At 40.5% G+C, this 12,980-nt stretch overlaps 1 protein-coding gene across 14 annotated transcripts in view; it reads left to right on the top strand.

The window, feature by feature from the left end:
- Positions 1-12,980, top strand: part of CLIP1 (CAP-Gly domain containing linker protein 1) — a 543,241-nt gene that overhangs the window by 221,845 nt on the left and 308,416 nt on the right. For 5 of the 14 annotated variants that reach the window (XM_069214947.1, XM_069214946.1, XM_069214939.1 and 2 more), the window contains exons 9-10: positions 1,144-1,248; positions 10,264-11,208. In XM_069214947.1, coding sequence (XP_069071048.1) covers positions 1,144-1,248; positions 10,264-11,208 — 1,050 coding nt within the window. Of the gene's footprint in view, positions 1-1,143; positions 1,249-7,228; positions 7,256-10,263; positions 11,209-12,980 lie in introns of all 14 variants that reach the window. The other 9 variants (XM_069214950.1, XM_069214948.1, XM_069214943.1 and 6 more) reach the window with 4 other exon arrangements.

Below are 12,980 nucleotides of genomic sequence, written 5' to 3'. Positions count from 1 at the left end.
CACCTTCATATCTAGCTTTGTCTGTGTAATAAAATCATTGCTTTAAATAATAAGGGGGAGAGTTGCTTTCCTTTTAAAGTGTTCTTGTTCCAAGAGTAATGCTAAAACAGTTCCTTAGTTTTGAATATCCATTCCCATCCAGCTGTGAGTTGAGGATAACTTTCCTTTTAGGTATTCATATTAGTTGGGAAGGAAAGTTAAATATTCATAACTTCTTGAAATCCTGAACCAATATATCCTCAAAGTTTAGATTGTCACCTTGAATAACAAAGGCTAAACAGTTCATGAGTCTGGTATTATACAGAGTTGTTTTATTTAAAATGACACATAAAATTGCTGTTCGATCAGTTAAAATGTTTTGTGTCAATTTTTCGTTAGTATTTTTTCTCCCTGATCTTCTAATGTAAAAATTGGCCTTTAATATGCAGCATAAGTTCTAATCGTCTTTGGTGTTCATTGGAAGGTTCTAGGAATAAATGAAAGGAAGCGGAAATGAGCATGTGCAAACATCCATGTTATTCAACCACCTAGCTAGAATATTTGTTTACTTTTCAATATCATTAGCATTTGACAAAATTTATATGCAGTCTACATTTTGATAGATTGTGACAAGTAATATTTTTTGTTTTAAAAATGGGAATACTACATAGTAAAGACATCCATATTGACAATTTTTAGCTGTGCTATTGTAACAATAACAAAAGAAATTTGCAGAAGTTTGCAGTTTATGTTGTGTTGCAATAACACATATGTACAAGGCAACAAATGTACTTATTCTTTCCAGTGTAAAAGTGTAGGCAAGCAAGGAAAAAGGGGTTTATTGCTTATTAAAATCTTAATGTTTTTAATTTGTGCTGATACAGTTTTACTTATAAACTTAACTTACGCTGGCTGCATGGATCTTCCCTACTTTTTCTCCATCCTTCCTCTTGTTGTTTGTCTCTTCCACCATGTCAACCCTTTTCCCATTTCTAGTCTTCTTCCTCACCCATTGCATTTTCATGTTAATTTTCCCCTCTGCATCTTCTCTGCTCATCAGTGGTGGAAGGTACTGCGGCACGGCCTGCATGTGGCTCCCTCCTCTTGTGCTGGCATGTGATGGTGGCACTGTTGTGTTCTCTTCCTTTCCCTTTTTACTAACAGACGCAGACCAAACTGGAGCATGCCCGCATTAAGGAGCTTGAACAGAGCCTGCTCTTTGAAAAGACCAAAGCTGACAAACTTCAGAGGGAGTTAGAAGATACTAGGGTAATGGTTTTAACTATTTGATTGAACTAGTTCTATTTTGTTGTGGAGACTTTCAAGTGAAAACTTCTAGTAGCACCATTCTTCCCTAATCAGAACTCAGGCTAACAAGATGACCGTACAGTGGTTACAACCGTAAGAAGCATTTAAATGGAGGTCCTATAATGTGCTGCTTTACAGATTTAAGGTAAAGAAACAAATGCTTTGAGATTTGTTATCTTTAGCTGAAAAAGGTGAATTGCTATTATTCATCATAAAGTGTAAGGTATTCTATATTTTATTTTCTGTTCACAGCCCTTCTTAGATTTTTCTGTTAATGTTGATATTCAGAGCTTCTCAGTTCTATGTTCTGTAGTCACCAGTTTAGAAATGGCCTGGTGGCATTTTCTGATCCTCCGGTATCAGCCTTTTACTGAAATCATAATTAAAAAAACTTGGTTTAGAATCAGCTTGTCCCTGGAAGGTTAATTTTAGACTTATTCTTCTTTTGCGAATGTCATTGACCACAGAGTTCCCTGATAGCTCTCATCTGAACATAGTTTTGTTTTTTTTAGTACTGGTATATATTTCTTCTTTAACTATCTAATTTCTGTTTTGAGTATTATATACTTCTTACAGTTATTCACAGAGACCATCACATCAACAGAGACCGTGTAATTCACACACTCAGTGAGCTTCAATACGAAGTGTCTTTTTGAATAATGTTTAGGGTAACAGCTTTTGTGAGAGGACATTTATACAGCCGTAAACACAGACAGTGCAGAAACAAGCCACTGAAATAAATAGTTCCTGGAATCCCCGGGACTCTTAAACTAGCAGTTCTTTTCCCTACCACTAAAATAGGAAAATATGTGTTGTAGCAGCCTTAAACAACATCAAGGACAAAACGACTTCCTTTTCTCTCTCTGATTTATGGTTCTTTTATCCCAGCATTCTGAGTTAAAGAGAATATATGCCATATGCTGAAGAATCTGTTTCCGATGCATACTTCTATCTGCAGATTCCTCACTTTAGAATATCTCCCTGGTGTCAGACTGGATCTGAAGAATTTTATAGCAGTGCTCCTATACTTATTGTGCAGCTCTATGGTGACTCCATACCTCTGTGCAAGTGACAGAGCAGCACTTCATATAGCGCAACCCATGCTCGCTGACATAATTTCTTTTCAGTGCTTTCTGGCGCCTATTTGGTTCTTTGCTCCCACATCTGTCAATCTCCTGACTACTCCAAACAACACTTTGAACAGTGTGCTAGAGAATGATCTTCTACGGAAAACAACTGGATTCAAGCTGTGCCACAAAATACAATAGTAGATTTCAGTCACAGACCCACATGAAGCTTGCCCTTGGTTCCTGGGTTCCAGACAGGTCTTAATGATGTGTGACAAAAGTGCCCTAATTCACCTGAAAACATTTTTAAACCTGGAGGCAAAGCTGTATATCACTGAACTCCAGACTTAGTTTCGGTCTTCACCCTTGTCCTGCACCTGTTCCAAGTCGAAGGCCCCAGACCATTTCTAGTGCCTGTTCCACAACCACTTCACTTCCCACTCAAAATATATGGGTCTGCCCAAGCACAAGCATATGAAGCAAAGACTATCTCTTCCACTGTGGTTCCAAAGAGAAACCTTGAGGGTGTTAAGATTTAGACTAAGATTTAAGTTACACTCCCTCAAGGTCACTAACGACCGGACGGATTTCTCAGTTGGTAGTGACATGCCTAGAGTTCCCTGGACCTTTGTTGACCTAACAGCAGATCAAGGCCTTCAAAAAGGCCCTACTGCACATCTTCAGTGTGCTTCTGGTTTCTTCTGGTGTGCCTTTGGGCCCCACAGAACTGCAGTGTCTTGCATTTGGGGTGGATCCTTTCCTATAAGACTAGACACTGGGCCCACAGTAACTCTGGTACAGCCTTTCACTCCGGCCCTGCGATTAGAGCCTGTCCGTGACACAGATACTGACATCACTAGCACCAGTTGATGAACTGATGCCAATGTCCATGTTGGACCCCGAACCGATGTCCACCTGAGGACATGGTGTAAAATTAAAAACTCGCAGCCAGTTGTCATGCAGCCTTACTCCAATTCAGAGCCTCTGCCACAACACAACTATCAACAGAGGCCCCTCAAAATACTTATGATGATGGAGAGGAGGATGGCTTGCTTCTCCCTCATTACACTGATGATGCCTTGTACTTTAATTTCCAACCCCCCAGTGGGCTTTATACCTCCCGTGAAACAGAGCTTGAGTCACCACATCGGCTGCCTACAGTATAAAATGCCATATTTACAGTGATAGTTTGGAGGGTGGCTGAGGTACAAGAGTTACAGTTGCCTTCTAATGAGACTAATTCAAATGTTGTGACAAAAATGTGCAGCCTAGGCCAGCTATTTAGGAACTCTTGCTTTTATTTAATGATGCCCTATGGTTATTTTGATGCCTCCTGATGGAAACCATTTTCTTTTCTGTCTGATAGGTGACATAGGCCAATGTCTGGTGACCCAGATTTTCTCATCAAGCACCCTACTCTAGTAAGGTGAACGCTAAATCATTTATGCTCAATCCCCTGGATAGAGAATCCAAAAGGATTTGTGCCTTTGGGCAAGCAAATATTTAATTCTGTCAGCCTGGCACTGAAGACCGTAAACAAAGTACGTCTTATAAACAACATACACATGCCTTTGGGACATGACAAGTGAGATCTTGCTGATGGTTCCAGAGGACCTTAGTCACCCTTGACTCTGACACTCAGGTGTGTGAGGGGCAGGATTCAACAGTTCCCCAAGGGTTCCTTCCACAGTGATCTATCAGGTCTGACAGATGGGCCTGGCAGATTCAGCACGGTTCTACGCCCTAGCTTTTTTCTCCTCTCCACCAAATACTACTCCTGCACCAGAATGAATTTCTGAAAAGCATCTATCCATCCTCCTGCAGGAGGTATTCCTTTTTCTTTCCAAGCATACCATGGAGCAATTACTAGGTTTGGAGAAAGGCAGAGATTATTCCTGCTATTTCCTTGCCCAAAAAAAGGGGGTGAAGGCCTCGACATATCTTAGACCTTTGACCCTTGAACGCCTTCCTTAATAAGGACAAATGCAAAATATTCACATTGTCTCTGATCCGTTCTGCTGTGCTCCCAGAAGATTAGATGATGTCCTTGGACTTGCATTATGCATATTTTCAAGTACCTGTCGTGCACTCCTATAATAGTTATGTGCGGGTCAAGATGGACCAAGAGCATTTTCAATTTGCCTTTGGCCTCACCAGTGTCCCTCGAGTGTTCATGAAAGTGATGGTGGTTGTCGCTGCCCATCTTCAAAGATCAGGCGTTTCTGTATCTTGATGACTGGTTGCAGAGGGCAGGCTTGCTGCAGTCTTTTGTGGGCTACCTCCAGTCAACAGCAGAACTTGTGACATTGTTGGGGGTTCACCATAAACAAACCAAAGCCCCAAGGCTTTTTCCTCTATTTTAAAGAGTCCCAGACATTTGAGCTGTGATTACGATACTTCATGCTTGATCCTGTATTCCTGTGAAGGTGACTCTGAGGCTTCTTGATATTTTAGCCCCATGCTTCCTCCTTGTCCACTACACAAGGTGGCACATGTGATCCCTGCAGTGGAGCCTGAAATCCCAGTAGGCTCAGCATGTAGGTTATCTTTCGGACACTATCCATGTTTCCATGGAGACAGCCCAAGATCTAGACTGGTGGCTGTCCTGCAGCAGGCCTCTCTCCCATCTCCACTTAGAGTTGAAAGTGGTGACTGGTGAATCACAACAAGTTTTGTGGTGTGGAAGGGATTATCATCTGGGGTAGATGGCGATTAGAGGCCTCTGGTCCCTAGTAGAGAGAGGGCCAGCTCCCCATTGACCCTCTGGAGCTACAGGCTATCCCTTTGGCCCTGAAGGCTTACCTGTCACCCATCAAGACGCACCTGATGCAGGTTCTCACCAACAACACTACTGCCATGTGGTACTGCAGCAAGCAGGGCAGACTGGGGGGTGGTGGTGGTTTGTTCAGGGTCACTGGGGGCGGCTGAAGCAGCAGAGCATCTTTTTGCCTGCTGGCAGGGTCCATAAATGCCAGATAAGAAAAATGAGCAGACATTGTCTGCAACATTGAAAGGTATTAATTCTGTCTGTAACTCTGTTAGGATTTTAAAAATGTTGGACAATGTCTAAAATAACACCAGCTATGTGACAGTGCCAGATTTAACCTCATGTTAGCAGCTTTACCCCATGTTTTCAGTGAAAGACAGGAAGGTATTTAGCTAGATCAGACTGAAGATAACACATTTAGCCTTCATGAAGTGCCTATCCCAGGAGTATCATATCAAGGTCAAGGATCAATCCGGGTCACTGACATCCTGATTTGAGTCCCCCTCCTTTTGATTAGACTTGATAATGATGCTGAGAAGAGGAATTAATGAATTTAGGATGTAAATTGAAGTCTGAGGGTATGGAAAACCCTGTACATGGGCTTGAATCAACTGCAGTTGCTCAGTTAGGTTCCAGCTAGTTAACTATAGATAGCAGGTCTGATTGCTTTATTGTAGGTTGTCCCGTAGCTACTGTATCCAGGGTAAATCATAGAAAGATGTAGGTCACAAAATACATTACATTAGGATTAGGATTTCTTGGTTAAAGAATTAGAAAATTACGGAAATTCAGACCCTTGCTTCCGCACTACATTAAGAATATAATTCTGAAAAATTTGACATATGGCTGACTGTTCATACTCTACTGGTCTCCCTAAAATGTGACTTGCACCAGTCAAAATAATTCTATTTGAAGGAGCAAGGCTTATATGAGGCTTAAGATGCTTGAGCCACATTTCTCAGGTAGCAAGCCTCAGCCAAGAATCCAACCAACGACTTGTAGCACTAGTCATTCCCTTGATGAACAGACAGTAGAAATACTCTGCTGCAATTGAAAGCAATTCTATTTCTAGCAGGGATGCATAGTTCTATAATTTAAGTCTTATTTTGGCTACAAATTGAAGCACAGTGCATCTTCCAAATAGTGTGTCAGTATTTAAAAACTCTCTAATCTGCACCCCAAGAAACCTGGTAGATAATCCTAAAACTCTGGAGACAAGCAACAAAGCAATGTGCACTAAAGAAGGACTATTTCTACAAATCCAAAAATTCCAAAAAGAAACAGACTCTAGACAACTGAGAATTGAGATATATTTCTACCTATATTGTTCAAAAGAGTTGTTATTCATAATGTATTCCTGAAATAATATCCTCTTCAAAAGGCACATCACAGGCAAAGTCCAATAATGGACAACATTTAGACCATAATGTCTGTGTTTTTGACTGATCACTAAGCAAAACCGCTCACCCTCCCTAGTCTTGCAGCTAAAGCTCACTCTCAAACACCCATACACTACACAATTGAAGTATCTCACAAACATGTAAATTTATTTGGCCTTGTCACCCACATGTTTAGTAGATGCCTACCCCCAGCCTGGTGATTCTTTCCCTTCTCCATTTCTCAAAACCTGCAACTTTCTTATGCCTGTCCACCAGCTTCTCTAAACTCAGTTCTCAATAAAGTAGCTTTACGCATAAGCAGCATGCAACTAACTATTTGCTTAAAAGATCAATTTTTGTTCTGTCAAATTAACCTCTTGGCTTGCTAGGAGTTATGTATTTGGATGGTTTACCCAGTGTATCTACTAGCCAGAAGATTTATTTACTTTACAAATTTACATCCACACAAGGATCTCTGCCTCAGATTAGATTCTGCCAGTAATCTGCGCTCTGTCATTTTAACATACTTCCTTACACCAGTGCCTTTCCATGTACAACACATCTTTCATCAATTGCTGGCATGGTTTATTATAAATTGAGTATTTAAAAAAAATAACAAAGGGAACATAACATGTCCCATTAGCACTAGCCCTCAGCAGTACAGCACCACATTTTCTAATCTCTTGGAATTTGAAATTAGTTGCTGTTAATATTCTTCTTGATTTCAGGCAAAATCAAAACCTGTCTCTTTAAAAGTAAGTATCCTCTATAGATCCCTACTCTTGGTTGATGAGTTGAGGGATTGGTTGAGAACGGATTGCTGTGGTAAGATGATTGTTTACATTTATGTGGCTTTGCTTTATTTAAAATGGAAAATCTGTTCTCACATGCATGCTGTTTTGAGTTTGGTGAAGGTGGAAGTTGTGTTTTGCCTGTTTAACAGAGAAGGCATAAATCAGTACTTTGCCATACCTACTAAGCAATTGTTTCATCAGGTTTGACCTATTACCTCTAATACTCTGTGTTGCATGTGCAATTTTGTGTTGTGGGCCCTATTTGATTAAGACAATTTTTTTGTACTTAGTACCTTTCTCTCCTAGTTAACACTCAATAAAAAAAACCTGTGTAATATTAGCTTGCATCAGTGGCTCTTCCATTGTAAACCAATTTTTTTTCTTTTTGTGAGCTTTCAGAACAAAGCTATGCTAATATTCGTTTTGCTCATTTTACAACCTGGTTAGTTTTGTGTAGGCTTCTTCCTCGTAAGATAACAGCATGTCTAATTTTGTTTACATTGTTTACATTGTTTGGGCAATTAAATCCTTGCTTGAAGGTCAGAGTTTATTTTCATATGCCTTGAATTGTATTGCCATTCCTTTATCATGCTTTGGTGTTTAAATGACAGTTTTCAAGTAATTCATTCCATAAGGCAGAATTTGTGACCTTCGGAAGGTTTGTGCTACCCTTTTAAGCTTGCTGTTTATGCATAGGGGATGCCTCACTCACTCCTTAGACTTTTAAATCGGGTTAGTCAGTAGCTGTGCTCAAAGTCAGGAAATGCTTTAAGCTGCCCACCCTCTTTGTGTTGACAGTTTGTTTAATTATAGAAAAGTCACCTTTTTATGATGTGCAACAGCTTCCCATCTTTCATTCCAAGTCTTATTGAAAAAGCTATGAGCAGTTAGTTTACCTTAGCTCTTTCAAGCAACACTTTCCTTTTGTGCAAATAGATGTTGTAAGTATTGTGAGGGCACCTTAGCTGAGTAAAACTTTAAAGGTTTCCCTGTCTTCAAGAGACAACTGCCTTTGATTAGTCACTTGAATGAGGAAAAAACGTTTGCTTCTTTAAGTTTACTGGAAACTATTGCTTAGGTATTTTATTTGCTAGTTTCATGATAGCATTATTCCCTTAGCAGTTTGTGGAAATTATTGTTATATTTCATGTATGCTGACGACGTGGGAAAATTATAGTTAAGATAGTTTTTCCTGTTAATTGGGACATACTGTTGAACATCAGTGCACCAATGTAAATGTTGTTCTAAAAGGTTTGACTTAAAGGTACATACTACATACTTCAAAAGGGACTTTAAGTGGGTCAGATTGCATTGGGTGGAATTCTTAAATATGGAAGCATTTTCCCATTATTTTTACTAGGTGGTGAACATTTGTATAATGAAACAAAAGATTGTTTGTTTAATTTTCCTGATATTAGTGAAGCAGTTAATTTAGTGTAACTAGATAGTTTGTTACATTGGTTGTAAAAGTGGAGGTTGCAGCGAAATTAGGCTTTCAGTTGCATTCTCTTTAGAGCCTTTCATTGCACCTTTTATGTTACACAGGATATATTGGGTTCTCTAACAATTGAATAAGCATATTATGGTAAAGAGTCTTTTATTGACTGGTGTGTTGATTTTAGGATTATCACTTTCAAAACAAGTTGAGCGATACCTGGAACTCTGCCACTAGTTCTGATACTAGGATGTTTTTCACTTTGTGTTTAACATAACTCACAGGTAATGTAACAATCTGTAAGGGAATGAGCTCATATAAAAAAATGGATATGTGACTTTTTCATCTGTAATCCCTTTGTTTTTTTCTGATCTGCCCATTATTGTAGTCTATTTATAATACTGTGAAAATGTTTCTCTCCTGCACATACTTTTCCAGAGTTTTTGAAAAAAGTCAAGACATGGCAATGGGTATAAGTAAACAATTTTCTGAAGAGTCCCTGGCCATTAAAACACTAGCACCTTCTGTTGTGATATTCACACTGGTGTTTCCCCACGATAAATACCAAAAGGGCTTCTTTAGATTTAGCAATATTGAAACATGAAATATTTTTATTTTGCGTTTAGTAGTGAAACACAGAATTAATGGCATTTATTTTTAGTTATAGTTGATCTAGGGGACACATTGACCGGTTGTAAGTTATTTGTTAAATGTTCTTGATTTGACTTCACATGGTCATTTGCTAATAGAGGGACTATTGAATTTATAGAAGTTACAGTATTTCAACATTTTCTGTAAATTGGTATTAATTTAAGGTGCATCCAATTATACATGCTATCTATTAATATAATCATGAAAATGGCCATTGTGAGTTTCACAGTCCACATGCTATTTTGAGTTCACTAGACACAAACTATGATTACCCTTCCTACTTTTCATTATTATACTCTCCTGTCAAAGAGAGAACTTGTATCTGCACTTTCTACAGTGGCACGCCATACAACAGTCTCTCCTCTACATTATACAATTTGTGCAATACATGAAGATCTTAAATCATACTATTGAGGACCTAAGTGTCTTTTTTTAAAGAAGTTTCTATAGCTCTTCGGTCACCAAGAGTATTGATCAATGGAGGAAGCTAATATTTTCAAGGAGTTGACTGATAAATTAAAAAGATGTAGTGATTCAACTAGTGCTTCAGATATTCTTGTTGTAATTCAGATCTTTGGTGCAATACAGTGGTATTATATTATTCACTAGGGTGCATATCTGCTTACATAATGCTTCACATGTTCAAATCAATTAGTTGCTATAGTTACATAAATGGGCAAAGAAATTTCATTTGACAGACCTATATTGTTGAACTTTGTCATTCAAGATAGATTCAAAAGTTTGTTTTGGATACTTTGCACGTGCATTGGGGCTTTGGTTTGAGTCTTTGTTTACTAACACATTTTCTGTATATTAATGTGTTGTTTATCTTGTACATGTTTTAAGATCCATGTGTCAGTTTCTCAAATGATGTGACTTCTAGGTAGCAACAGTATCCGAAAAGTCTCGTATTATGGAATTGGAGAGGGACTTGGCTTTGCGAGCTAGAGAACTGGAAGACCTGCGGCAGAGGGTTGAGTCAACAAAACTACCTGAGAATGTTGATACTTCGTTATCTCTTTTACAAGAAATAAACTCTTTACAAGAAAAAATTGAGGCTTTGAATAATGAGCATCAGCATGAGATTACTTTGCTGAAAGGAAAATTTGAAACAACTACAGAATCATATCAACAGGAGATCATGACTCTTAAATCCAACACCGAGAAGATTGTAAAAGATAATGAGGCCTTAAAAACAAAGCTTGAGCAGGCAAACAAGGAAAACTCTGATGTTACTGAACTCTGGAAGTCAAAACTAGAGTCTGCTATATTGTCACATAAGCAATCCATGGAGGAACTACAGTTGTCTTTTAGTAAAGGTGTTGACACTCAAACTGCTGAATTTGTTGAACTGAAATCTAGGCTTGAATCTCTTACAGTGGAACACCAGAATGAAATCAAGAGTTTAAATGCAAATCGAGAGGCTGAAACATCATCTCTTGCGAAAGAAATAGAAGCATTAAAAGCAAAACTATTAGAAACAACAGAAGATAGGGATAGGGAGCTTGAGAGGTTGAAGTCCAGCCTGGATGCAGCAGAAAATCAACACTTGATAGAAATGGAAGATATGCTCAACAAAATGCAGGACACCGAAATTAAGGTAAAGGAATTGGAGGCACTACAAAGTACATGCAAAGAACAAGCAAAAGTGATTGTTGATTGTAAGGAACAGATCAAGGCTGCTGAAGAGAAGATTTTAAGTCTTGATGTTTTGCAGAATGCCAATTCTGAGGCCATTTTGGAAACAGAAAAACTTAGAGAGAAACTTGAGGCAGCTGAGTTGCAGATAAAAAATGTTGAAAGTGAAAATCTTGCCCAACGTAGTAAGGTTTGTACATCATGTAATTTAATTTTTGTTTATTATTATTTTTTGCATTTCATTGTTTTTATTTTTCTCAGTCATTCTAAAGCCTGTGTAATCAGTAGTATAGGTTTAATGAGAACATGGTGGAGAATGAAAACAAATGCAGTACTGCATCACGTAGTCCAAATCTGTTGTGTTTTCTGCAATACTTAGCATTCTTCATCAGGTAATCCCCTAATCCTTTGCTTCAAATAGTTGTTTATGAACACCTCCTCTTCCATGTCTGCTCCTCCAACTTTTCATAGTCACCCTTTTCGGGTTTTCTTTTTCATGTGTAGTGGACCCTATCTCTGGATCCTCTTGTTTCCTTTGCTGTGGGTCTTGTTTTTGCTGATGCTTCACTTAATCTAGATTGCCCAGCACCATTTTATACTGGGGAAAAACTAAAATGGAGGGCAGCAAGAGATACTGTGGTGCCAGCAGCAGTAGAGGGTAAAGGAAACCCCCTTGAGAAGGGGCGAGGAGCTGGTTGGGTATAGGAAGAGTGGTAGAGGGAGGAAAGAAAAGAGAGGATTGGTATGAAGGGTTTCTGAGGTGAAATGAGCATACAAGAGACTCAAAGGATTAATATAATGTTAGAAAAAAATCTGCAGAGTTTTTTTTTGTGTGCGTCAGGCGTTCACCAGGAGTATGGGTCAACCTAAAAATGCCATTTATTTGAAGGAAATGGGTATGTGGATAGTATTTCTCAAGAAAAGGCTGCCCGTTTTGTTCAGCTCCAGTCTAATTTCTTGACTGCTCACCTACATTACAGGGCATCTAAACTCTGCCAAGAATGAATATTGAAAGCAGTGCCACTCCCACCAAATATTTTTTATTTTATTTTACCCATTGTGTCTTCTCTCCTCCCTCCTGCCTCTGTTTCTTTGCTGGTCGTGCGCAACTGGTTTTCTTTCCACTGGCCTTTGCGGCTTCTCTTGCCCCTCGGAACAAGTCCTTCTCTTTTCTCTGGACCCTGCACCATCTGTTTTCCTTGGGCCAGTCTCCTTCTGTGTCCCATGGGCTAGGCTCTTTCTGTGTCCCCTGGGCCGGGCTCTTTCTCTGTCCATCTGGGCCATCTGGGCCGGGCTCTTTCTCTGTCCATCTGGGCCGGGCTCTTTCTCTGTCCATCTGGGCCGGGCTCTTTCTGTGTCCATCTGGGCCGGGCTCTTTCTGTGTCCATCTGGGCCGGGCTCTTTCTGTGTCCATCTGGGCCGGGCTCTTTCTGTGTCCATCTGGGCCGGGCTCTTTCTGTGTCCATCTGGGCCATCTGGGCCGGGCTCTTTCTGTGTCCATCTCGACCAGGCTCTTTCTGTGTCCCCATGGGCCGGTCTCTTTATGTCTCCCCATGGGCCGGTCTCTTTATGTCTCCCCATGGGCCGGTCTCTTTATGTCTCCCCATGGGCCGGTCTCTTTATGTCTCCCCATGGGCCGGTCTCCTTATGTCTCCCCATGGGCCGGTCTCCTTCTGTCTCCCCATGGTCCGGGCTCCTTGGGCTCCGTCGGTCTCCCCATAGGCCGAGCTCCGTCGGTCTCCCCATAGGCCGAGCTCCGTCGGTCTCCCCATAGGCCGAGCTCCGTCGGTCTCCCCATGGGCCGAGCTCCGTCGGTCTCCCCATGGGCCGAGCTCCTTCGGTCTCCCCATGGGCCGAGCTCCTTCGGTCTCCCCATGGGCCGAGCTCCTTCGGTCTCCCCATGGGCCGAGCTCCTTCGGTCTCCCCATGGGCCGGGCTCCTTCGGTCTCCCCATGGGCCGGG

The sequence above is a fragment of the Pleurodeles waltl genome, chromosome 11, assembly GCF_031143425.1.
Source record: "Pleurodeles waltl isolate 20211129_DDA chromosome 11, aPleWal1.hap1.20221129, whole genome shotgun sequence".
Classification (NCBI taxonomy): Eukaryota; Metazoa; Chordata; class Amphibia; order Caudata; family Salamandridae; genus Pleurodeles; species Pleurodeles waltl.
The sequence above is the reverse complement of the archived record's forward strand: the minus strand, read 5'-3'. Positions and strand labels throughout refer to the sequence as shown.